The sequence below is a fragment of the Danaus plexippus genome, chromosome 7, assembly GCF_018135715.1.
Source record: "Danaus plexippus chromosome 7, MEX_DaPlex, whole genome shotgun sequence".
Classification (NCBI taxonomy): domain Eukaryota; kingdom Metazoa; phylum Arthropoda; class Insecta; order Lepidoptera; family Nymphalidae; genus Danaus; species Danaus plexippus.
In genome coordinates this window covers 2419264-2447260 of record NC_083541.1, presented here as the reverse complement: position 1 = coordinate 2447260, position 27997 = coordinate 2419264, and the positions used below count along the sequence as shown (strand labels likewise).

Below are 27997 nucleotides of genomic sequence, written 5' to 3'. Positions count from 1 at the left end.
CGCACGCGCCGTCGTCGGCCGTCCGAGTGAGACGGAGGCTCCGCTGGAGACCCGTGGAGCCCTAGCGAAGGGACACGGGACAGACGGTCTCGGACAGCGGACGAGCACGGACGGACCGGCATACACCTGACATCACCGCACGCGACTACATCGCGTTATAACCAGCATAACTCATACAAACTTAACGTTGAATAATGTAAAGTGTTTATTAAATTCAGTGTTTCAATTCTATAAGAAAGTGTCATGATTGTGAATAGATTAGATATTTGTATCGTGCGTTGATAACATATGAATTGTTTTTATTTTAAATATTATTTTTGTCTTATAAATATCGAATGTGATCGGTTAGAATGAAAAAGAAATATAAGAATAATTTATGCTAACAATATGAGTAGTATATTAATTCAGTAAAATGACTTTTATCCCGCTCGGTCACAGCCGTCGGACATTATTTGGATTATTTGTGACATATTTCTTATCACCAACGTTTTAAAATATATACAGTCGCCGGAGCGACGGCGGCATATGTGAAGTGTTACGCTGATAGCGAGATATTAAGATAATATTTCTTAGGATAAAGATATCATCGAAGAAATAAAAATAGGTGACCAAATCAAGATGAGAATCAAGATGCCAGCTGTACGCATCGCGCAAGGTGAGTTTCTAAATAAATAAACAAAATTTTTGTAAATCAAACTTTAAGAATACGAGAGAATTAGACGTAAAATCGTCACAATATAATGTTGAATTGATCTGAAATTGTAAAGAATGTAAGGCAGCCTCCTAAAGATAGTGATGATATGCAACACGCTCATCTCAACTCTATTCAGAGCCGAGCTACTTAAAGCGGTGCGTCAATGTTTGTAGACTTGGTCATCTGTCCGAAGTTAAAGGGAAGATAAAAACAACCCTCAGTCTTTAACTGCGGGATATTTTGTAATGAAAACTGTGATAACTATATTTTCATTTTTGTTTAAAGTAACCAAAATGAATCTTAGAAAAATAAATGGGCATGCAAAAAATTGCTGTGCTAGAGATTAAGAATTTTTTTTTAAATTAATTCTTTAAATTATTTAAACACTTGTTGGTCAACTCTAAATTGATAAAATTGATAAAAAAAAAATGTGAAAAGTTGTGATACACACGGAGTTTGTATATAATAAAATTATTTATATTTAATTTTAAGAGTCTACGAAAATTTATTATCCTAGTCTTGCTACTGAGCAAAAATTTTATCATTAAATAATTATCGTAAAAACTATTCAAATTTTACGTAAAAGGTGTATAATAATATATAATATATTTTACGTAAAAAGTATTATTAAAAGGTGTATAAAATATAAAGCAAAATACTTTATTGTCTTTATTCTATTCTACAAAAGAAATTATTATGAATGGTAGGCAAGAACCCAGTTAGAATATATGTATAGGTACGTAAGACGTCAAAGTCTCTAATAAATATTTATTATAAAATATTTTATAAAAATAATATTAGCAGTGAATTCTTATTAATTTAGCCGTACAATTAAGTTAGATCAATGAACTGTGTAACACCATTAACTATACAAACATAATCAAATCAGATCCTAGAGAAAATATTGAAATAAATACAATAATATTTTTTTGACATACTTCGAATTCGGAAAATAAAATTTTCATAAATATTAAATCAATTTATATACATATAAGTATAATTTTCTTAAAAAAAAACAAACGATATCTTCGCTTCAATAAAATTAAAGTTATCATCTGTACCGAGAGTATAGTAACAGATAAAAAAAAATAGTAACACAAATGAAATGTCTCACTCAACCATTGTTCTATCGGACTCTTCTCACTGGTCAGGCGTTATCTTAATTTAATTGCCTATTTTATTATAATTCACAATGTTCCCATGCTTTACTTACATGTTTAACCTACTTTGCACAGAATGGTCAAATATATTTCATATGAGAATTATTTTCTTTGTATCCAAATAAAGGTCAACATAACGAAATATCGTAACAAATTTCTAATATACGAGTATAACAAACACATGTAGGACCAATATTTATAATTTAATTAGTAATTAAGTTCCGTTGGATTTCTTATACGGATGCGTATGCGCACGAATTCTTCTCGTTTCTAGTGTTATCGCACACATGGGCAATTAGCGCATGTTGACCGGAGGCGAGAGGCTGTTCTGATTGGTCGGTTCTGGTGTGACGTCATCGACGACAGCCGCCTTCGCGCCCGATTGGTCGACACGCGTCATTTCGTCGATGACACGTTTTGTTCTTATTTTAAATGTATGGGGTTTGAGGTACTCATTGTTAGTACCAACAATGCTATCCCCTACAATTACGTTTGTGTGCTTGGTTTTGAAATATAAGTAACATATAAAATTTTATGAACCTATAGTCATTAACGTTTTATACACTTCGGCAAAAATTGTCATAAACCCTTTTTACTTAATCCCTAACCCTCCTCAAAAGTGTGAATCGTCAAATTACTTTATCAGGTGCGAGGCTAGACGGTAAGCGTCAGTTGAACTTTTAAAAAGTTTTAAAAATCCAAGTTAACTTTCCCACCGCTTCCACTCCGTGTCTAAATAAAATATAAATCTCGGACCTATTTGTTGTTTTCCGATTCAAGCAACTAATTGACATGGGTTTTCGTCGCGTTGTTGACTTTTTAATTACAAAGTAAAACGGGACATGTATAAAATGTCTCATCCTAATATACTTACTTTCTAATTTGTTTTAGTCCATTGTTTGTTTATTTTTGTATCCTTTAAGTATCCTGGATGAAAGAGCCGCACGTCAATTTAAAACACTGCCTATATCTTGTCTTTTGCCGCTTGGCGATTCAATATGTCTTCATTAAGCGAATATCGAAGCAACGCATTTACAAACGGAACGTTCCATCTTGATCCTTTCAGACTAGAAGTTATGAGCGCTTCACCGATCTTGATACTTTATATCTACATATATAGAGCATCCACATTAAAATAATAAATAAATGTCAATTGTAATGATACTTATCTTAAATACGTTAAGAGATTTATTGCTTTATATTTACAAATCAATAATGGTAAAGTAAAAGCATAAACATTATTATAATAATAGTAGAAACACATTTTATTGAAATAAACTCATCTGTACCATAGCGTGTTATTAATAATCAGAACTTGACCAGACTTTCATAATTATACTATTATTAAAAAAAAGACATTGCAATTGTTTATAGCCATTTTGATGGCACGCCCTGTATATTAATTTTAATTACACGGCACTCGTGAGAAACTAACAGAAACCGAACAATCGCCACCGAACGTTTCCAATGAGATGAATTCGTCAAAGGAATAAATAAATAAAAGGTATAAAATTCACCGATTGACATCGTTCATCCATTAGATATGGATGGAAATAAAAATATACGAACGTATTGGATAATTTATTCGGATGGTATTTAAATTATGGGAATGAAGTTAATTTAGTATTTAATAATGAGCCTGCAAATACCATCCGTTCCGAATTTAAAGCCGGACCAATCGTTTTATTCATTTTAGTCTTTTTGAATGTCCGTATCGGAAAGAGTTTTTTGCCATCGAAATAAATGTATGCATTTACATATGTTGTATCAGCGGAGGTCCAGGCGATATTTAAATTAGATTTATTAGATTGCTCATATCAAACAACGTTGGAGGTATTAAGACTGGCGATATACATTTAAAATTAGTATAGGACACACAATTCTATCGTGGACAACATCAGGCTTTCTTTCTGAAGATGCAAAGCAAACAATCCTTTCTGGGAGAAGAGGTTGGACAAAAGAATTATTTTTCCAACAATACAAGTCGCATTACAAACAATAGAAACAGTAGCCAAACATTCTTTTTTTGTCTTCAAGGTGTTGAGGTAAACATAATCTTTGTAAGATGAAAGATAATTACTCTTCAAATAGACTTATCGAGTGCGGGTAATCTATATTATTGGAAATATGTCGACGTTTACATTTCTATGGTATTCACATATAGCACCTTTGCATTCATTTATGTAATCTGAATAGAAAAATCGTTGACCGCATTTGTTAAATCGTTTTTATAAAACTTTTTTTTTTTCTGTAATAAAAACTTTAATGGAAAGTAAAACAAAAAGCTTTCAAACGATCTATTCAGAATTCGTTCAATTCAACGTTCATTGTGACCCAGATCTCTTTTGACCAATGTCCGCCCATTAGACTCCATAGCGGCTAGTAAAATAAACACTCTACTAAATACAAAAGAATAAAAAGTGTTCATAACATGAATTAATTTATTGTAAGCCGTGATCAATAGCCGAAGAGTGGGTGGACAGTTTGTGGAGTCCATCTTTGTCAGGCTTTGATGCTAATTTGTTAATGTCTACGGTTCAACGCAGACAATTTAAACTTTGGTTGCTGTAATTTGGCTCGATAAAGGGATTTAGGTAACACCGGTCGTTAATATATGGTTTATGTTTTATGTACACATTTTATATGATCTATATTTGATAGCGGTAAAAAAAATATAAAGATTCTATCAAAAGATCACATGGAACAGGTTGACAATGGCCTCAAACCTGCTATAGGCACCTGAATCTTTAATATTTTCCCATGGTCAACCTTCGATAAACACTTCGGCAAAAAATCATACCAGCCTTTGACAAACAATTGGTCAAAGGGATTTTTTTTTCGGCAAACAGACAGAAGTTCGCACCCACACCAGTATCGATAATATACCAACAATACAGAATAGGGTTGGCTTTCATAGTTAGGCAAAATATCTATTGTGTCATTGTAATAAATCCTTTCACCAATTCTCAAAGAAAGGGTTTACGAGTGTCACTTTCTTTTATGACATTTTACTATAAATTTTTATGAGATTCAAACAATTTTAAATCACCGGCTGAATATATTTTATGAAAAAAAAAAATTATTTCCGAACTCCATCGCGATACTTTTATATTGGAGAATTTAGAGAAATTAAAAATGGTACATAAAATTTTACCAGAATCGTTTCGAAATTTTGATTGACATAAAGATTGCAGTGTATCAAATTCTACCTGCTCCTTTATACAGAATCCTGGTTCCCGTGACCATTGTCCAATGCCTTTGATTCAAAACTTCAATTTTTTTTTTTTTTGATGCCCACATGTCAGAATGGACGCGGTATTTAATAGCGCTGTATTGTATTGAATTACAACCAGTTACCAGTGTTTTTTGCTAATGTTCAGTCCATCCATTTGCACAGGTTCTATCGAAACCATGATTAAAAAAAACTCAATAAACATTTTGCATATATAAAGATTATGATTTTATCCAGAAAAAACTGTTACAATCCGATTATGATTATGGTTTTAAAATTGAGCTTAGCATATGAGGAATAGCGAAAGTTGCAACGTCAAGGGGCTTATTGTTTTGTATTATATTAAGTGGGTGTTAAAAATCATGTTGTCGAAGGATTGAGAGATAGCGATGTACGTTTATGATTTATATTGTGCTGTTTTGTATTGTGTTTATTGTAGGCGTTCGATAGATTTATAATGGCTTGCCCTTCCCTATGTGTAAGTACTTTAAGTGTGACTCAATAAGATTAACACAGACCGATAGTTTAGAAAGAGTTATATAGATATGTATACGAATGATAGATAACTTTTCCTAATAGACGTCAAAAAATGTAGATAAAATAAAATTATTACGCTCATAGAAGAATTAAATTCGATTAAAATGAATCACAAGTTGTTTTAATTTCTAGATTAGTACCAAAAAAGTATAGATTTGTAGGCAATAAGCTATACTGTGACAACAAGTGTCACTTAATGTTTCCTTCAGATATAAACCATATGCATACAAGTCTGGGAGCTTTCCCATAGCGGGCAGTTCGTGACCGCTTGCCTTGTTAGAGATGACCCGACTCAAGATTGTGCACCAACATCCGTTCATATGATGACTGACTTAATTGAGGTCATGTGAAATGTCTACGTTTACTGTAAACAAAGCGTGATTTTTTCGCAATCCGTTGTAAATGTAAAAACAGATTATTAGACCATTTAATTTAATCTATATATTTTTTTTTACGGAATAGGACCCTATGCCCTTGTTGATATTTAAAGCTTTCCATAGATCATTAGTCATTACCATTTTTTTTATATTGATATCGTTATGCAATGATTAAATATGTCATAAACCTTTTCCGTAATTCTAAAGTGCACATGAAAACCAAAACAATTACACCAGAAATACGTTACTAAGATGTCAATAGCATACTCCGTTAAATAGTTTTAATATTAAAGCAGTAACATCCTTATGGAGTTTGAAATAAGGATTACTGTTCCACTTATCTATTTGTCTACCAAAGATCATCTCAGATGCACTGATATGGTGACTGGTGACCCGCGTCTATTGTCTGCTGTAACTAGAAACGATTAGTGAATTGAAAATAAAGTTCTACGTATTTATAAACTTAAAACCTTACATAGAAATACAAACTATTAACTATTTTTGTTTTATTTTAATTATTAATTCATCAGATTTGTGTAACATAAATTTTAATTACTATGAAATATGAAAATAATGAAACTGAGTATTACATTGCGTTTAAACACATTAAAAGCAATTATTATATCGTGAGACCGCTTTGTAAAACCTACTAGTAGAAATAAAATATTATTTACTACCCTGCAATAAATACATTATTACAGTACTCTAGCTTATGCATTCGATTTTTCTACGTTCATATTTGTTTTGCTCAAGTAATGTTAAAAAAAAAATGGCAAGTGTCCTTTTACTTTTCTCTCACGCTGTCCCAATTTTTTTGTTAGATTCGATGACATCCAACCCTTTGGAATCTTCACAATTGTGTGTATAATAGATTCCTTGACCAGAATTCGGGCACATGTTGGCTTTTGCAATACTATACATTTCCACCGCGTTTCCGGCACGTCGTTAACTGAACGGATCTACCGGTGAATTGTGACATTAAATTCTTATCATTAATTGTGCTTAATTTTTTCTCATAAGTAGTATTGACATCACGTCATTTAAGTTCTCATAAGTGTAAACCAGGATACTATTTTTATAGTTTTAAAGTCGTTGTAAAATAATGCTACAATTACATTAAATGTGTAATAGAGTATACATGACATGGCTTGTCTTGTATGTCGGTAGTACTCGTAAATATAATAATGTGGCAATTTTACAATTACGTTTAAATATTATAAAATGTATTTGAATAATTGATGTGAGAAAAATACTTCGTATCATAAAATTATCCAGCTATTTAACATCTTTTTGATGTTTATTTAAAATATTACTTTTATTCTAAACGAAAACACTAACATAATACTATATAAATAAACAGTTTAATCCAAACCGATTAAATCATTACTTGCTTTTTTTGTGTAATTAAGGAACGGACACTTAAAGATTCCTATTTGTATCATTAAGATTGAATTTTGACTAATTTTATCTTTAGCTTAATATTGCAATATATTTATGAGTAGTGATATTCTTATTCTTTTTATAACATTGCAACCAAAATAACTTTATGATTTTCATAAACACAAAGGCATAAAATCTCACAGAAGCGCCAAACCGCGAAGCGTCCACTCGCGCCACTTATTGTCCGATTCTATAATTACCGAACGGAAGAATCGACCGCAGCCACCTGTTCAGTTTTCACACGACCAGGTAAGAACGAATAACTGTATCCTTTTTTATTTTAAACGATTTCGTAATATAATGTCCCAATTGTCTTAATTTCCGGACGGATTCTGATTTATTTTAACTCGTTCAGAAACATTATAACATTGAGTAAAGACAAATAATACATTAATGCAAAAATTTATTAGTGAATTAAATGTATCGGATATAATTTTATTAGGACCGAAATACAAATTTCGGTAAAGGTGATGGCCAGAATTTCGTTATTTGTATTAAGGGCTGTATTAAAATAATCCCGTGATTGTATAACAAAACATCACACGCAATTTGTCGGACGAGCGTGGCGAAATCGAATTACTATATTGTTTATCCCCATATTTGTGCTTACCAGATGTACACTCAATGTCAATCTTTCGTGTATGTTTACCTAGAAATAGCAAACATTCTGCCGCTGGGGTCACTTCTACCACATTTTTGATAATATTCGATTATCATAATTCCGTTACGAGCAAGTATTGGAAATGTTCTCTAATTTCCTACATGCGCCGACTACCAAGGTGCTTGCATGAAATGTATACCACATAAATGTTATATCTGATATACTTTTATAAAAACATACTAATATTTGGTCGTAATTTTCCTAATACAGTATTTTATTATCAACAAACAAAAGTGCAGTTGGGTCAATCACAAAAACCGCGTCGAACCAATAATTCATGCTAAATATGCGGAGACACAATTAAAAGTCACCCATCTATACGAAATATTCATTTGCCAATACTATTCACAGTGACATGCACTTTTTGCTATTCAAATGGGTGACAGTTATGTTTTTCTGTATGAAACTTTCGCCTTGGTCTCCTCGGCTGGGTGCTGTACGCATATTTCAGCTCACACGTTATTAGGGGTGGCGTGTGTGAAAAAAATGTACTATTATAAATAAAAGGAACCTAACAAAGGGATGCAAGAGCGATCGGGGTCACTAGGAAACGACGGTTTTGATACGGGTTTTTTTTACCTGGCAGTCTGGGGGCTTTTTAATAACATTTTGGGACTAAAGTTTTATAGAGCTAGCCAGTCAGTCTGTGTTCATCCGTGAGGATGATCACATGCTTTGTGACTCAAAGAGTCTTAAGAGTGGGCAGCGGTCCTATGAGATTGTACTGTAGCTTCACGTGACTAGATATATAGTTGGAATTTTTGAGTTGTGCGTTCTCTTTTAAAATGGATTTGTCTTCGAGGAGTAAGTCAAGATTTTTCGACTCAGGAATCGACTTAAGACGAAAAGGTATTTACGATTACGTTTATTTAGCAAAAATAAAAATATATATATATAACACTATTGTTGAATGCTATTAAATCTGAATAGTTCTATTTATATACATAAGTCAATGAATAGAAGTTAGCGCGTAGGAGGGGTTGCCATAAATGAGGCAATAACCAATGTTGAAGACAAATTGGAAAGTAATAAGGCAGTGAAAATGATATCTGGATGGAAATATATCTCAATGTGAATCTGAACGTATCTGATGCCATTTACATTAACATATAAATGAGTAAGTAAGTGGACTCTTCCATAGCTTCTATTTCCTTTGATCGAAATTTTAGTACATTAGTCACAAATATGTCATCAATAGGGATTGTTTACATTCTATGTTATAGTTCATTTAAATGTTATAGTTTGCTAATATATAGTATATAGGTACTTAATAAAGAGGGAGTCTATCGATAAAAAATTTGAAAGCCTACATTTTGATTGTACAGTTTTCGAAACTAAATTTATACAAAATTTCGCTTTGAGCCAATAAAACTAGAGGAATTTTTCAGTAACATTAAGTAATGGCACGGTGGAGATGCCAAGAAACCTCAGCACTATATCAACATAAAGTATTTAAAATTGTACTTTAGATATGCGTTTCTCTGCATTGACCGCAAATATCTTGCGGAGGCTGTATGTCAAAATAATGTCCGTCTTGGAATAGAAATAGCTGCGGTCAGTCGCGTATTTATAATAATCACCCATCAAAATAAATGAAAACTATAGTAAACAGTTATTAAGGGAATATTACAAATTTTAAGCTATTGAATGCAAATATTTTGTTGCATTGGTAAACATAAATGGTTCATCAGAATCTATACCATAAATATACATGTCATTCAAATAACCTTAAAAGTACTTAAAAATAACAGCTTGCCAAGTCCACTATTTATTTGTGTTGGCGAAAATGTATCCATGCGGTAACATACCGTCTGCGCTCGCAATAAAACTCAAATTAGATTGTCGTTAAATCCATGTGTTGTCCACCGTACACACAAGGGTTGGTCTCTGGCAGAAGTCCCGACCGGACGTCGCTATATAACCCAACTTTTATTGCTTTCGGAAAAACTGTATCTCTTGTTTTCATACTTTCGGGAAATTGTGACCGTTATGAAAAATATAAAACGCGTCCCTCACGGTTATTTAAACTTGAAATAAAGAAATTCAACTGACGATTGAAAATCATTTCAGACATCGGCATTCAGAAACTTATCGTATAAGTTTTAGATATTATTTATTTAAGACTTAACATTATTATTGTAAGGGAGTTGGTTTGTTGAAATTGTAACGTTAGAAATTTAACTATACCTTTCTATATAAATGTATTTTATATCCTATAGGCACTTCACGTAATAGATACAGTTGGTGGCAATAATTAGAGGCGGGCAGTTAACGGCAGCCAGAATTAAGATTTTTGCCATAAATGCCTGCCCTGAGACTAAACTGCCAAGGATTAGGGGTTAAGTGTCGGCCTTAACGGCTGCATTAGTGATGTGTCGATATCGATGCTCCAAACAAAATAAAGTTTAAGAATTAATATGAAAAAATTATATACTCGTTTATATTATTATTCATTAGTAATATTATACGGCAAGTTTGTGTTACACCACATATTAATTATCATTTTATTGAATAAAACTAACATTAAACACAAAAGATTTTTTCCGATTTTATTGATTATTAAAGAAAAAAGATATTGTGAGGACATAACACAGTACGAATAATTCGAAACATGTGTTTTTGTTTGATTTATTATTAGAGACTTTAAAAAAAGAAATTTTTCCTTAATATTTAATTTAGTACAAGCTCATTGCGTATTTGTAAAATGTAAATAAGTAAACAGAAAAGTATGTCGAGAACAAATAATTTTTGTATTAAACTTAGATGCTCCCATCACTATGTCTATAGTAGTGTAGTAGCTAACAGTCCAGTGTGGCGTTTTTATTGACACTCGTGTAGTGACAAATAACTGAATTCGGGAAAAATTACATCTTTTCTTTTATATTATTTAAAAAGATCTTAAATACGCTCAATAATTTTCTTCGAGATATTTTTTTATAATACATATGCCTACAATTTTGGATAGCTATAAAATATTAAAATCTAAATATATATTTCACTTTAATCAGAAAGTCCATCAAAGTATTGCATTTGATCGTATCATATTTCTTAATTTATTTCGACCACTTCACAAAAAAGCCGTGAATTTTCAATTTTACGTCCAATATTTTTCTATTAAGGGCTGTCCATTTCCCCAGGCGAGGTATCGCGTAACACACCTACAGCGAAAAAGATAAAAAAATTCAAATATCTCTAACGAACGGCCAATTCACTAGAGGCCGCTATTTTCCTCTAGTTATTCCCAATATTGGATATCAGTAACACGATTACTGACCCGGGCCTTAATTCGATCATTGTGGCCGCCATTTTTTTTTCTTTCTTAGTTTACCTGTTCATAAAAACGCGGCAAACTCATAATTCATTTACATTGTTTGTAAAAGAATTTAGGAAAATCTAAATTTAATCCCCGTACCTAATAAATCTATTTGTCGCATTTAAAATGTGTATTTTTTTTAATAGTATAAAAGTATATACACCAAAAAATATATTAAATCTGCATATTTGTACATTTTATACTGGTTAATTTTATTCAGACAATGTTTAACGAATATTTTTGCAACTGGCTACCGATATCTTTAGCTCCCTTCGGACAAAAAAAAAAGATAATCAGGCGTTTTTGTCGCTTAGAATTACGTCGGATAATTTGATTAGCTATCGGTGGGCGAGAAGCGTACCCTTAAGAGGTAATCCTATTTTATAGGTACGCCTTTTAATTTGATAGTCTTTAGCTGGCTTTTTATGGCACCATCTGAATTGTTACGTATTTTATTTGTTGATTCTTATTAAGTGGTATCGGATTTGCATTGTCTATGCTGTATAGGAAAAAGGATTTTGAAGATATTTAAATATCTTGATTTCTTATGTATAAATATGAATTAAAGAAACTATAATTATATGTAGCTAGGGTTGTGATGACGTCATTGGCACTGTTGACATAGCCCGCCTTTCGCTTCAATGGCGTCGGGGCGGGGTGTTTGGCTGACCCTTTACTTATAATTATAATCTTGATTTAATACACCTATGCTAAATACATAAATGAACGCACCAACTACGAAACAGCTTAGGGTCACGTGAATTATTGTCATAAGAAATATTTCATCAGTAATATAGACTTTTTTTAGAATAAATGCATTTTCTATATCTTTAAAATATTTATAAATATAGTAAAACAGTTTGAACCTCATCAAATTAAGATTTAAGATTAATAAAGATAAAAGAAAAAGAAAGAATTTTGACCGGACAACTCGTTTTATTTTTGTCGAAGCTGTAATAAGCCAAAGATGGTGTGTAAACATACAAAAAGACAAGAAATAAATCCAAATAAATTATATCAAACAATTTAATAAGACTAAAACAACTTGAATGAAGCGAATCGGAATTTGCCGACAAGGCTTTATTTGAAAAGGCCTTTGAACTGAATGTCCATTTCCGACAACTGGAACCATTGAATAACGAGTTGTCAAAGAAGCTGATGTCAAAATTATGCTTTCAATATAAACAAAGCTTAAAAATACTCTTAATACATGTAAATCTCAAACAAGAATGGCTTTACTGATCTCGAATGATTCCAAAGTTACGCAGTACATGTACAAAATAAATAGGTCGATAGAATTAATTAATGCAATATTTTAGTTAGAATTTGTAATAAATTTATTCTAGAACGCAAGCAAATTACAAAAAGTAGCAACACTAACATTACACAAAGTAGCAACAATAACATTTGAATAGGACTCCATCGAGGATTGTAATAGTATATTGAAAGTGATGTTTGATCGAAACTTAGCTAACAGTCCGCCCCCGCTTTCCATATTATTATTTTTATTTGAGTTTATTGTGGTGAAAAACGTTTGATTTCTCCCACAATGGGGATCTGATCCCCTGCCAATTAATTTTATCCACGGTGGTCATAGTGTCAAAGTTGGACATATTTTTTGTTCTCCATAACGGATAGATCGATCAATCTTTTTCGAAAATAATATCTCTATGTATCTATAAATTTAATATATCTATATTTTTCCATTTCAATCGGATATGGGTTTTGTTGTATTACATAGAAACAAAATAAAAAACGTATATTAAAAAGTTTGAAGTTGACCATAGTTCAACTACTATAAATTTGGCAACACAAATTAACACGCCTTCACAATTTGAGAGGGACAAAATGTAATTAATAATTAATGCGACGACGGTCTACTCACAACTTCTAACACACAAGTTACTCGTGTGACACTTTCTCTTCCAAAAAAACAAAGCACAGATTTAACTGTGATGCGATGTTGTAACGAGCTAATTTAAACTTTTCGGTGAGTTACGAAGGGTGGCCCTCCCTCACCTGAGGCGTTCGACTAGACTAGACACGAGTTTTCAATAAATCACGCCTAGTAGGACTAAAAATGACGACCACGTCCACATGTGGTGTTTACTAAAAATAAAATCAACCCATCAATAGTTTTGGACGTACAAATACTATTTTGGTGATGATTATGTATTGATACAAGATTCCCTTTCAATGAAGCTGAACCCTTATTATATATTCGTCGCCTTAAATACCCAAAACTAGCATTTAGTGGGTGTCCGCGCATGACCAGTGTCCGGTTAGAGGAGGCGTGGCTACCTGCGGCTGGTTCGATTACTATTTACCCCAAACTTGAGTCGATAGGGTTCGATTTTATAGCCAATTGACGGCATTGTATATGCTATAGTGATTTCCGAATATAACTTAAATGAATTTGAGTCAAATTTTTTTTACATTTTTTTTTGTATCCCTTTTGATGTCAAGGTAATAGTATCTTCTCGCCTTAAATCAACGTATTACCAAAACGGAAATAAGGCAGAAGTTAAAAAAGGAAACGATCAAAAAACCAAAACCATTTGCCACGAGCCATCGCCTAAGTAAATCCCTGAAAAAAATCTACATCAATACACGACACATTTACATAATAAGCCCCCTAAACAAACCAGGTATGACATTGTAAACAAAACGATCGAATCATGTAGTTTTTTTCGCTATATTAATTTAGTGCTCCGGTTACAATCGACCCCTGTACATTATTCCCCAAGAAAGTACGTCCTACTTTCCTCACAAAGAGATTTAAGGAAAAATAATAATAAAAGCGAACGGAATGTAAGGGAGTCTGCATAGTACTTATGTAAAATTAGCTCGTACGTCTTTGATGTGCCGACCAATTGTGTGAGTCTTGAATATGAAAGTGCCTTTATAATACTCGGGCGTCGAAGCCGGTGTCGGCTTATTTATTAGGCAATTAAAGAGCTATGTGCTCTATATGAAATGGGTGGTTTCGTATATTAAGCATTTCTAATATTGTACAGCGTGGTGATTTGAATGGCGTCACGAAAAATAAATATGAGTTAATATCGGCCGGACAGCAAAAAGAAGCTTTTTGTCATCTTGCATAGCATGTCAGAATGTCAAAAACATCAAAATAATATTGAACTTTATAGTCGAACCAAATAAAATATTAATAAAAAAGCATTACAAAAACTTATTAATTATTATTTTATTTATGTCCAAATTTATAATTAAATATTATCAAAGAGAACTATAACAGATATGGACCCCATCTGTTGCACCAGCGATTAACTTACCTGTCTTAACAAAAGTGTAAAATAACCCTCCACAATACCGCAGGCCGAAACAGTTATTAACATTAAAGTGGTCAATACCACATCTGACACCTTAAGTTTGGAGACCGTGACAGACAAGACATAATTAAATATAATTCACCACTTGAAGGGTTGAAAGTGTCATTCTCCATATGTCGTTTAATATTTAGACTTGTGTAATTGGTCTTTAATTGAATGCCTTTTCATCTTACGTCTGTTACTTGTGCAATCAGTTGTTCAAACATTAATTTTGTCTGCCTGTATAGTACAAAAAAAATATACAATTATTGAGTAATGTTACTATATAAACTTTTATGATGTGCTGTGTCTATTTGCTTGAGTCATGATCGATTCCTTGAGCCACTATCGAATCTTGCAAAAAAATTATATAATTTAATATACAGAGCTAATAGAATTAAAATTTCTAGCGGATGCGGACAGCGCGGCAGAAGGCGGAGGTTCGTCGTGTTTGCCAGCGGATACGCTGACATGCGGGGCCTGCAGGAAGGCTTTCGCGCTAGCGGACATAGTGCGATTCATTCAGCACAAAGTCTCCTCTTGCGATAAAGACCTCACTTCATACCACTGCTATAGTGGAGGTAAGATACATATGACATTGTACACGAAAATGATAGATTTGTTATTGTAGTATGATTAATAGAAACCTTTAATTTGACAAGATTTTATAATTCTGTATTTAAATCTTTTTATCTATCTACTAACAACGGCGACAGTGCTACAAAATATCTTAATTGTTTTTGTTTGTTATAGGTCCAAACTCAGACCAAGAAGATGGAACCCGACCAGGACAAATTGCTTCTGGCAACACGAGTGGGCGAAGACCCTCACTCCTTACAGCAAGGCGACCTCCCAACAGTAGAGTGCATACTCCTCCTCTCGCAAGCCCTTCGATAGCTCCACCAGATTTACTTGAGGATGGCGGGGCATCAAGCACTCCTAAGCGGCTGTTGGATGGTAAGTAATCTTATTAAGACTATTTTTATAAAAAAAATACATCGAAATTTACTTAATACTTTTGTTTTTTATTTCATTTTTTCTAGATATAAGTCCCTAAAAAGATATTATAAATCACAATATTTTTATAGAAGCTGACGCAGGAGTATCGACTCCGAAACGAAGAGCATCTACTTCACCGATGCCTTCGAGTTCACCAGATGAAGATATCAAACCTAAAATTAAACAAGAGCACATGGACAGAACCAGCTCACCTGAAGATCATAAGAAGTCGAGAACCGAAATGGCTGACGCTGAATCAAATACCATGCATAGTGGTAAGTCAATTATTTTAATTTATATTAAAGTTAAATTTCAATAGTGTAAGTCAAGTTTTCTCGTAAATCCTAACTTAAAATCACGTTTGAAATAAAAAAAAAATGTTACGAATAAGATGACAATTTCCCGGTACAAAGCTGCATAGTGTCATGTTTAGATCACATTCTATTTAAAATGTTTGTGTCATCGCGTTCCCTTTGTCCAGTATTTAGGGTTTTATTAATGATTTGTGTCAAAGGATTCAGTCCTTTGAGACAATTTTATCGTTACGTTTAGCTTCTGTCCTTTATTGTGCAAGATGTTGCACAACAACAATGGCGTGTCACGAAAAATTGGCTTCGTCATCTTTCGGTCATACATTTTAGATTGGAGTCGGCTAATCCTGTCACATCACTAACACATTCGTAAAAGGTGTTCTAATATTGTCAAAAGCGCGGCATATGGACATATTACAGTTATGCATTTTATGTAGAAATATAAATATTTTTTCAAAACATTAAGTAATTGTATCTTATATTTACAAAGTACAAGTCGGTTTGGAAACATAAAATGCTATATCTATCGAGGATACTGAGTTATTCTTTTAAAGACGGTTCTTAAACCCTTTGACAGTTTATCAGTTCTGTAAATAAGAAAAGAATCAGAAATTGGGAACATCTGTATTAGTGAACAATCTTGCGGGGGTGGTTTGAAAAATAATCTATCCGAGAGTATAACCCTTTGTGCGAGCAGATGTGCCGTCATTTGACACTTTTGTATTAAACCGTTGCACAACAAAAGCTTTCTTAAACCCGAAAACTGTGCACCGTTCAAAATTTTCGACCCGCATTTTGTCAACTGCTTTGTAAACCACTACAACTTTAAGCGGTAACAGTTAATTTCGGTGAATCGTTTCACGAAATAATGCCTCAAAAAAAATATTTGCGCTCCGAACGTATGAAAAATCTAGAATTGGAATGAAATTCGAATACAGCCTCTATAAAGATTGCCGTTTCGCTATCATAGAAATGTCAATTGCAGGTTGCCTCAACACCAGTTGTTTCGGCTTATTGAGTTTATCCTAAACGTTCATATTAACCCCTTCGAAAGAGCTGTCAAACCAGCTATATCCAATAATGTATGAGGGTCCGTTTATAAATAATATTATATCATATTTATATCAGACTGATAACCAGAAACAAAACAATCACTCCCATAAATCTCAAACTTTTTGAATTATAGTCTCTGTAAGAATATAACTTTAATGATGACAGTTAAATCCTGACCTCGTGCCGGCTAAAAAAGGGATGTCGATTGAAATTGTATTATTTTGTACATATTAATTAACCCCATCGCTTTATGAACAGATATAGGGGATGCTTTAAAGAAAAAAATTATTTGCATGAACGCACGATTGACGTACGCTCATTGTTATCTAGTGCCTTTTGTGATGACCCTTATGTTAACCATGATACCATGATTACAAAACAGCCAAGGTTTCAAGACACTCGGTTGAATATTCAGCAGTTAGACTATGTGTTTATGGTTTAATGTTGCGAGGCAACAGCTGTGTATTAATAGATTTTCATATGACAAACTGTGATATTATAATTGTCAAAGATGCTACCGAGTCTCTATTGTGGGAAGCGGTCTTTTATAATTTTTTAAAAGATAAAAAATGTTTGGCGTGCTCCTGACACGTACACGCTCATGGGTTTACCGTGACCTACGGAACTTCTTTGACTGTGACACAATGGTTGAGGATATTTTTAGTTTTTGTACATAAGGTAGCTAAGTGGCGGGTTTTAATTTTAGATTTGACGTGTAGCTTTTCGGTTTAAAGGTAGGGGAAAGATTGTCTCGTGCCTAGCGCGTGTCCTTTGGATTCCGAGTTGAGATATGTATTACAAAATATCATGACGTTTGACATCATGTGTCTTGAATAATAATTCTATTATATTTTTGAAAAATATACATATTTTAACACAATTATTGTTTGGTTATGCTATGTCCACAGAATTTCTTTGCAGTCATTAACATCACAAAACACGCTAAAAACGGTGGCCGTCAGTATCGGTATCAAATTAAATATTGTAACAAGTGTTTATTGGGTCCGGTGTTTGCTTCACAAATTAGTGTATTGTTAGGCATGTATCGTGTCTGTACCATTATATATCGTTATAACCTCCCGTATTTTACATTGTCTTATTTTTTTCTATGTCATCTGGTTTAATTACAAAGCACCCCTTTTGTGACATTGCTGATAAAAATTATCCTTTTATACTTAAGCGTACGGTCGACCGCACCGTAAAGCATTCGGTCAACAGCGTCTAAACAACAAAGCTTTTTACGAATTCACTCGTGCGAAATAAATATTACCACAAAAGCGAAGCAACGGTTCCCCAATAAAGATAAATCTCTTGTATTTTGTATACTAATTACACATTCATATACCGTTTTCTTGATCGCTCCCGTAAATGATTTCTTACTAAGTCCTATCTTAGATATTTCCATATCAAGACATGTTTTCTTAAGGGTCGGCCACAAAGGGCCATCTCGACGCCCAATCTTTAATCCTATCTCGGAACCTTTGCGGGCAAATTTAAATTTCTTTAGAAATATCGTCCTTATTATGTATGTGCGGGTTTCTATTCCTTGTGACATTCGTGGGTGAGATAACGTAAGTTAAGTCCGAGAGGAGATTGTTAAGAAAAAACTACCGCTAACTTCCACCAGATCCTATCTTCAATTTTTCGGTTGTTGAAATTTGATCTTAAAGAAGTTGCTCTTAAAATTGTAAATTGCATACATTTTTTTGGATTAGTATAACCTTATTTTGTATATGAGGTGATAAGTCTTTATGAAGGGTCAACCTTTTCTATAGTAGACCTCACCCTTTTAGTGAAAAGAGTCCGTTGATAGCTGATTTAGGAATGGTGATAATGCATTCACTGTGTGTAAATATATCATACATCATAGATTTATTCTATGATAGATTGTTAAGTGAAGGCAATTTCTCAGTTTGAGTGGCTTTTGTGTAATCAATGATTAATGGCGATATAAGCATAGGTATTTCTGGATCCCCTAGGATTGGATTTTTTAGGTCATTGTTATTTGCACTAATTGCGCGTGTGTGGGTGAATTGAATAGTTGTCATAGTTGCTTTGAGGTCTGGACATGGGGTCCGAACTGTATTGACTGATCAGTGGAATTCCTTAATTAAATTTCGAATTCCTACTTATATTATATATGATAATTATTTCAATATTATTATTGCCTTATATTTATTCCTCCTATTCGTCCCTTTTCATATTATGAACAATATTAGTAAATACATTTGTTGTCTTCCATAAATCCAAACTCACATTTAGGAATCAATTTTAAACCGCGTCCACTTTGATGTCCCTCACTCCCCAGCGTTTTATTGTTTTTCCTTCATTTTTTGTAATATGTGGTAATGGTCGTTCCACACGTGTCGACAACGGTTATTACGAGTTTAAAATAGCCCCACACATCTGGGCAAAGACGCTTGCGGACCAATTTTGAGATTACATTTCAGTGTCTTGTAGATTTTTGTGATTGATTTTGTATTAAAAAGCGATGATTTGAGAACCCTACAAAGCTTTCCTAAAATTAATTATAATAAATATATTTTTAATAGAATTTAAAAGCCAAACATTGGTTATGTAATTTTAAATAATCGCGGCTTTTGATTTTATAATAATAACTTTTCATTAAACAAAAAATATATAATTCACATAAAATATTTTTTTAAATATTAATAAAATCGAAGAGTAATTTTCATAAAAAAATTAACATACCTATTACTGAAGGCGGAACTGATTCCGGCGAGGGAGGAAACAATTTGCGAAGTAACGCGATAGTTTACAGAAATCACGGCGGGCGTGCCGCTCCGTGTGACGTTGCCCTAATTGATTACAAATTACTCCAATGTTTGCTTAAACCTTAATTTGATAACTAAACTCTATACATTTATTATATGCTATGATATAAGGAATGTTATAATTTTTTATTACATAATTCATTGACTATTTTATATTATAAAATATATGTATTACAAAGTATCTGTCTCGGGTCATTTGGTAGATAGCTATTAACATATACCTACATTAATAACACTTGTGTACTCAACAGACGCTCGGTCGAATCGGTCATCTTATTATTTTAGCTGTTTGCTTACGCCTGGAGGACATTCGACTATGACATCAAATGCGTCATTAACCATGGCCACGCCTTTGTGGCTCTTAATCCGATAATTTTAAAGACTACACTAGTTTAAAATGTTACAGACTTTTGTATATTTATGATATAATTCACGAAACACATTGCTTCTTTAGAATAGTCAGGTTTCAAATATGAAGCATATTATAAGCGCATTTAAAACAAATTGATATATTAAAACACATCTTCATAACAAAGAATATCGCTAGCTATATTTATGTTTATGACATATAAAACGAAGGGCACTAAATATTTCATTAAAGTACTAAATTTGGGCGTAAACTGGAGAATTTGTTATATCTGAATTTTTATTTTCCACCGCAACATGTCACAATTCGCGAGGGCGGAAGGTGGTCATTCAGAGCGGGGCGACGGACGTCCGCGGCATAACAAGTCCCTTATAAATATCGTATAGCTTCAAAATAGGTTACCTTTATTATTTAAATTATCACCGCGTCATTTATTAAATAATATCGGGAATATTATTTAAATTTCTATTTTTATTAACGGATTTTTTAAAAAGATATTATAAAATATTTTTAAATTGTAATATATTCAGTTTTATAGCAATTTTCAAAGAAAATACCTTGGCACGTCTTTGAAGGAAAGTTGGCCATTAGTTCGCGCGATGGCCGCAAAGGCGCTGGCGTGCTAACAACTGTCGTCCGGAAACAGCGCGCCGGCTTCCGACTATACTATATACCGATATTTTTCGAAACCTCTTTTATCTCTTTCATGTACTCTCGATGATATTGTTTTAAAAATGATGCATTTTTGATGAAAAGTAGGTTACAGTTTTGGAAGTTTTTTTTCCTTCTAGTATATAATTTACAGAAAAACAATCTATTGTTAGGTAGTACTTAACGCACACATCAAATGTTAGATTAAATGTTTATTCTTATATGCTTAAAATGCTCTTACAGATAAGTTTAAAACCGCACGCCTCTCGCATTAAGATGTACATCGAAACAATAATACTTACAATACACATATCTATAATACACTAAAGAATAAATGGACCGTTATAATTTAAAAGAAATAATTTATATTTAAATTATAAGAAGACAATTATAACTAAACGGAGGCCGTGTTATCTACCTTACTTAGTATTACGGGACTTAACGGGAAAGAAAAAAGTAACTGCCCGTAGCTTAGGGGGATGAAGGGGGGTCCAGACGAGGGGGCGTTTAAAAATTTCACCCCCACTGATTCGACCACAATGGCCATAATAATCAACGATTGCCTTTTGAAATCGAAACGGTTGTTAAACTTGCTAAACTCCGCTTTAATTCAGTAATTCCGATTGCAACTTGAGCACGTCATAGATATTATATATGTAGTTGAAAACCAATGTTACCATAATTAATGATATATATAAATTTAATTATTTAATAGCTCTGTAGATATCGAGAAGCGGGATAGTTATTAAACAATATAATATCAATAACATGTAAACCACGACCGCTTTAAACGGATCTCGGCTTTGTGTAATTATCGTTATTATCACACACCATCTTATCTCTTAATGAAATAAAGCGCTTAAACCACTACACTAATGTACAGTCGGGTACAAAACCGTAATTTGATAATATGTTTAGATTGTTTGAATGTTTTAATTATATAGTATATTTTAGTTTTTTTTTTTAAATATTTACTTACTTATAACTTTATAATAATTTCTAGTTTTATTAACACTTTTGAAGGTAATTGTACCGTTTGGTTACGGAAACATATTTCGATAGTATAATGATAGTATTGTATGCCAGTGGCGACTAAGCATTCGATGGTTTTTGACAGTATCAAATAATTGATAGGGTATATATTTTATAAAATGGTTCCGTAGGTACCTATTGCAATAACAGATAAAAACATGGCTCAACAATCGTAATTTAACTTCAATGTTTTAAGCTTATGATGATTAATTAGTCTCCGAATTATTCAATTGTTTAAAATTTAAATAGAGTTTCATGAAACCGGAACTGATTGAAAAGCGCTATTTTTTTTTTCTTTTATATTAAAATGAATGAGAGAACCTAATTTCTTTGGTAATGATAATCGAAACGTACACAATACTCGGACATAAAGGTCATATATTGATGTGGTATATTTTAACAGATACAGCATGTTTACAAATATGTTAATTTACAAATATGGCTTTATGAAAAAAAGTATTGTAATTTTTTAAATATTGATAAGTCATAAATCGAACAGCCTGTAAAATATATTTGTTTATTGATATTATATATTATAGTGTATTATTATATTTGCTATTTGATGTACCTATATCTGTATAGAAACATTAATTTTAATTATTAATTAATTTAATATTAAACATACTGTGAATGTATTTTTTCCGACCGGTCACAATCTGACCGTTACATTTCAATAATCGTCTTAACATTCATGATTTTATCTCACCGCGCCCACCTCTAGTGATGATCCCAGACAACGGAGATCGATAAAAAATTGAATTCATAATGCTTGCTATAGTAATCCATGCTCTGAATATTGAATATAATATAAAAATAATCTTACAATCTAATGTTATTTTATATCTTGTGTTGCTGAATGACGATACGATGTCGATTATATTCATTCGATTTTGTCAAATGTCCATCACTACTTAACCTCGTTAAGACTAAATATTACAATGGCAGTCAATAAAAAGTACCGTGGCTTCACAATGAGCAATCAAATTACTGTCAAAACTGTAAATGGGCGCAGCTCTGCTACGCGTCTTTATCTTCAAACTTCTATTGATCATCTATTAATATTATTTTATTAAAATATACAAATTATATGTAAATATATTCAACAAAACATTAAAATCAACTAATACCTTGAAGGCGTATTGTTTATCAGCAGAGACATATTTCTTCCGTGTTGATAGTGTTACATATAGATTTCAATATCAACATTCTTAACCCGGACGAGTGTACGTGATTTCGGCACGCGTATATTTCATAAGATTTTAGAGGTGCATGAATCACCCGGGACACGGAGGGGCTATCAGTCACGGCTGCCGACATACCCGGTCCGTAGACCTTCTGTTTAACATGCGTACCACGAACCCACCCTAGGCCTACACTACGATATGTGAGAGCTATTACTAGACACTTTGCCCGCGTTAATATTCGCGTATATCACCCATCGGAAAGGCGCATCCATCTTTATATCAAGTAAATGTTTTTCTCCTTGTTACAGAACCGAGCAACTACGTCTGTTCTACCTGCAAAGCGCGAGTACACTCTGCTTGGAGACTGGTTCAGCACGTTCAGCACGTGCATGGCGTAAAAATTTACGTTGAGAGCATGCCTCAGCAATTACCGAATAAACAGAACCATTCATCATCGAGCACGTCATCATCAAGCTCTGGTTGTTCTTCTACTGGTGCTCCATTACCGCCACCATCGCTTCGACATCATCCTTTATTGCCACCACCAGACATGCACTCTCCTTTTGGAGTGGGAGGCTTATTGAGGATGCCTCTGCCGGGTAGCTTACCCCCACTAGCTCATCCTTCAGTACCACCGACACCTTTGTTTGCAAGACCAAATCATCACGATCATAGATTTAGAATGGAACAACTGGTGTCTGAGCAATTTCGCCATCACGGACTCAACTTGGCAGCAGCGGCCGCCGCTGTGGCAGCAAATTCTCTGCCACCACACCAGACATTTCCGTCACCAGCCGATAGACCACCTATCGTTCCAACATCTTTGACAGGACGTGATAGACCACCCGTATCACAACCACTTTCTCTAGAACCCCAGCTGGATTTTTACTCGCAGCGCTTGCGGCAACTGGCCGGTACGACCAGTCCAGGGGCGGCCACAGGCAATTCGAGCTCTCCTAGCCCCAGGAAGCATTCACCGCCGTTCGCTTCCCCGTCGCCCTCCCGAGTCGGCCAGACTCCTCCGGTGGGCGCCGGACCCGGAACGGTGGACACTCCTCGAGAAGCCATAAGAGCTCAGAGTTCCATATCCCCAGAAAGACGAAATGAACCTCAAACAGCTGACGCACCACCTTCGGATAGGCCGTCTTCAACACCACCTACAAAGAGAAACAATGATGAAGCCATTCATACATGTGAATTCTGTGGGAAGAAGTTCCGTTTTGAAAACAGTTTAATAGCTCACCGACGTATTCATACTGGAGAAAAACCCTTTAAATGTAATCAGTGCGATGAAACATTTGAAAAAAATTCAAAATTAAAAAAGCACATGAAAGCTCATCGAGCAGCTGAAGGTAATACTGAAGACTTAGAATCCGGGGGAGACACTGGTGAAGATGATTCTGAAGATGACTTAGATGATGAGGAATTAGAGGGTGAAGAGGAGGAAGAAAATGAAGATGGAGAAGAGGTTGAAGAAGCTGAAGATCTTACCGTATCTAATCATAGTGCTCCTTCAGCGCCCCCACGTAAGCAAACTCCAGCGATACCTGCACACCCACCTACCGCATCCGTGGTCGGTGAACTCATGGACAAATTTGGATTATCTAATATTGCACAATATAGTGAAGCTTTTAAACAAGCTTTGCAAGAATCTGGCAACTCTTTAAAATGGCAATTAGCTAAAGACCGTGACAACAACAATGGTCCTCCTTCTGAAAAACCTAACGGTATGCCACCAACAGCGGCTCTTCGTTTAAAAGAGGAGTTTGCCAAAATGCCACCTCAGCCACATCCATTATTTAACCCTTTTGAAAACCCTTTTGAAGCCTCTAAGAGGATGAAACTGGATATGGACAGGGGTGAAGGCTGGTGGCTCCCAACATTACATGCTCAGCGGCCACCAGATAATATTTTTGACGGTCTAAAGAATAGCAGTAATGGGTTACTACAGAATCCATTATTAAAATCTAAAGATGGCCGCCGTAATGATACGTGTGAATTCTGCGGAAAAGTTTTCAAAAACTGCTCTAATTTAACTGTTCATCGGAGATCGCATACCGGAGAAAAGCCATATAAATGTGAACTGTGTTCCTACGCATGTGCACAGAGTTCCAAACTGACAAGGCATATGAAAACTCACGGCCGGCTTGGGAAAGACGTGTACCGTTGCCGGTTCTGTGAGATGCCATTCTCCGTGCCATCTACCCTCGAGAAGCATATGCGAAAGTGTGTTGTGAATCAAAGTAATGGTGCTTCTCTTGCTTTATCCGATGATTCGAACGCATGTCGTGATGAGGCTTCGTGACTCTACCCGTGGGGTGGTCTCCGATTGCCACCACCCGCGCCGCCCAGCCAAATATTCTAGATTTCTTTTAAATTATCGTTGCTTTCTCACATCGTAGAACACGCTGCGGAATAACGTCGTAGGTGGTATATGTTCAATTTCTAGTCTTAAGGAATGATTTATTTGACGATATATTTAATAATATACTTAATATAATTGCAATATCAGCCCAAAAAATCCTAGTATCGAAGGGCATTACTTTAAATGATAGATACCTTAGTGACATATCCTTGTGTAAAGAAGTGTTGAGAGATCCGGTTTCGTTGTTGGTGTTAGTTCGTGAAAGTTTTTAGTTATTTCTTTCGGAGGCTGTATCTTTACGTTAGATATTTTTGATCTTGTTTTGACATGTTTTATTGATTGTAAAAAGGAAACCAATGCCAAAGTTAGCTACGTTGATTTATACATAAAAATAAATACACTTAGATTTAAGCTGTATAGTGTCAATTATGATAGGATTTTTTTCAGTATTTTCTAAGATCTTGTAGCTTCTTAATGTTAAGTTGTTTAGTTATAGTAGGATATTATGTAATATACTAAGCAAATGTTTCCTATTCTAGTTAAAACTGTAAATAATTGATGTAACTGTAACATGTATGTAAATCGAGTACCTACCTGTGGATGTTCATATTTATAGACAACAATATTTCACAAATTATAAAATTACATTTCGGCAAGAACGGTGAGTTTCCTGTAATCGATAATTAGCTTTGTAGAAAGCGAAATTTGGAATCGTTTGTAACGGTAGGTGTTATTACCAACAAGGTACTTCTATATTTAATTAGTGTTTAAATTTATTAAATTATAAATTATCTAATGAGACATTTCGATCTTTATCACCGTGCTTTTATTCTCGAAAGCCAGTTACTTTATTAAGACTGACAGGTGTATTCCAGATTTGTTTTGAGTGTATGTATGTGGATGACCTATTACATGTACCTTTAGTCCATGCGTGAAATCTTTCAGTATACGTACTTAATATAAATTATAATAGAATTTATATTAGATAAATGTAAGTAAATTATAATAGATTACTCCGTTTTGTCTCCTAAATCTGATCTCCGTATTGATCTTCACACACTTTCTATTTGGACCTCTTTACACGATAATAAATGCTAACGTTTATGTCATGTAGACAGATCCTTATTGTAAACACTTTTCACATTCAGATCAACGTTTTAATTTGATATAATATTCATATATATATACGTAACTATCAACTTAATATGAAATATTTCTTAGTATAACATAAGTGGTCTGTTTGTAAAAAGTTATTGTAGTTGGTACATATACCCTTTACTTGCCTTATTTGTTTTGTTAAATTTACTTAAATGTTAATTTATTGCTTGACTGTACCATAACTGTAATTATTAGATCCTCTCTACGTCCGGTAGTTGTAGTTTTATTAGTACAAATAACTTAAAATAATTCTTGTTTTAATAATAAATTCCGTAATTAAAAACACGTAGAGGGGATTCATGACTAGACTAAGGATGACAAAAGGAGACGAAATAGCGAAAAAAAAAGACAAATTTTATTGTGTAATAAAATATGAACTGTTTTTATTATTTTTCATTTTTATTATTTTTATTTCAATAAATATCCATGATTTGTTAATTAAACATGTTTTTTTTTATTCAACCACTTGGACTCGACAGTCACGGCAAATTAATGAACGCAGTTCGTCAAATTGTTTTAGGACTGTGCGAACTCAAATAATCAGAATAAACAACAAATAAAATATAAGCTTTTTTGTTAATACAACTCTCATACATGTCAATGAAATTTAGATCTGCAATTGAGAACAATTGAAATCATTATGAGATAAAAATATATATTTTTTTTACATATATAAAATTCTCGACTCACTTTAAAGTCTTTTACGAAAAAGCTCATGAACACATTCAGCTACATTAGTACGTTTATCTGAAAAAATCATTGGTAAATTAATTAAAACTCGTCAGGAAAATTTTATGATTGTTGGTAACTTTTTCTTTGGGTATCATAAATAGTTATTACGACGAAGGTACAATAGTTTTATACGGAGATGGGATATGTCGTTCGCTTGTTTTTTATACACGAGCTGACACTAAATTTACAGCCGTACGGCAAAATAAATACGTATTATGTTATTTTACTCTCAATTATAAAGAAAGTTTTTGAAAGCATTTTTTTTTTTTTCCATGCTAACCTTCGATGTGTATGTACACGGTTAAAATATTTTTAATTTTATTTTGAAATACTAAACAATATTGTCATGATTGATCTTTGAATACTCACGAAATTCTAAAAAAATACGTTTTAAAAAAAAACGTTACATATGGCTTAAAGTCATAAAAAGTTGTGACTTCTTTAAAACACGAGGTTTGCAAGAAACTAACCAGCGTTACATCCGATGCAAAAAATATTGTAAAATTTATAAAGGGTACCCGTTTATGAGAAATGAGATCTTAACTATAGTCAGAGATATTTTTTAATTTAGGGGTAAAAAATACTTTTATTAATATTTTCTATTTAA

The 27997-nt window shown here is 33.4% G+C and overlaps 1 protein-coding gene across 1 annotated transcript; it reads left to right on the top strand.

Moving 5' to 3' along the window:
* The first annotated feature begins 48 nt into the window (after positions 1-48).
* On the top strand, positions 49-27101 carry LOC116770575 (B-cell lymphoma/leukemia 11B). Its single transcript, XM_032662110.2, has 5 exons — positions 49-655; positions 15154-15324; positions 15497-15700; positions 15832-16017; positions 23444-27101. Exons 1-5 carry the CDS (start codon positions 619-621, stop codon positions 25438-25440), a joined length of 2595 nt encoding a protein of 864 aa, XP_032518001.1. The 5' UTR covers positions 49-618; the 3' UTR covers positions 25441-27101.
* Positions 27102-27997: the final 896 nt, after the last annotated feature.

Bases quoted from the DNA above. Each gene is read 5' to 3' on its own strand.
- LOC116770575 (XM_032662110.2), top strand. From the start codon at position 619: ATGAGAATCAAGATGCCAGCTGTACGCATCGCGCAAG. The intron at 656-15,153 runs GTGAGTTTCTAA...TAAAATTTCTAG, and splicing joins AGCTGTACGCATCGCGCAAG to CGGATGCGGACAGCGCGGCA. The intron at 15,325-15,496 runs GTAAGATACATA...TGTTTGTTATAG, and splicing joins ATACCACTGCTATAGTGGAG to GTCCAAACTCAGACCAAGAA.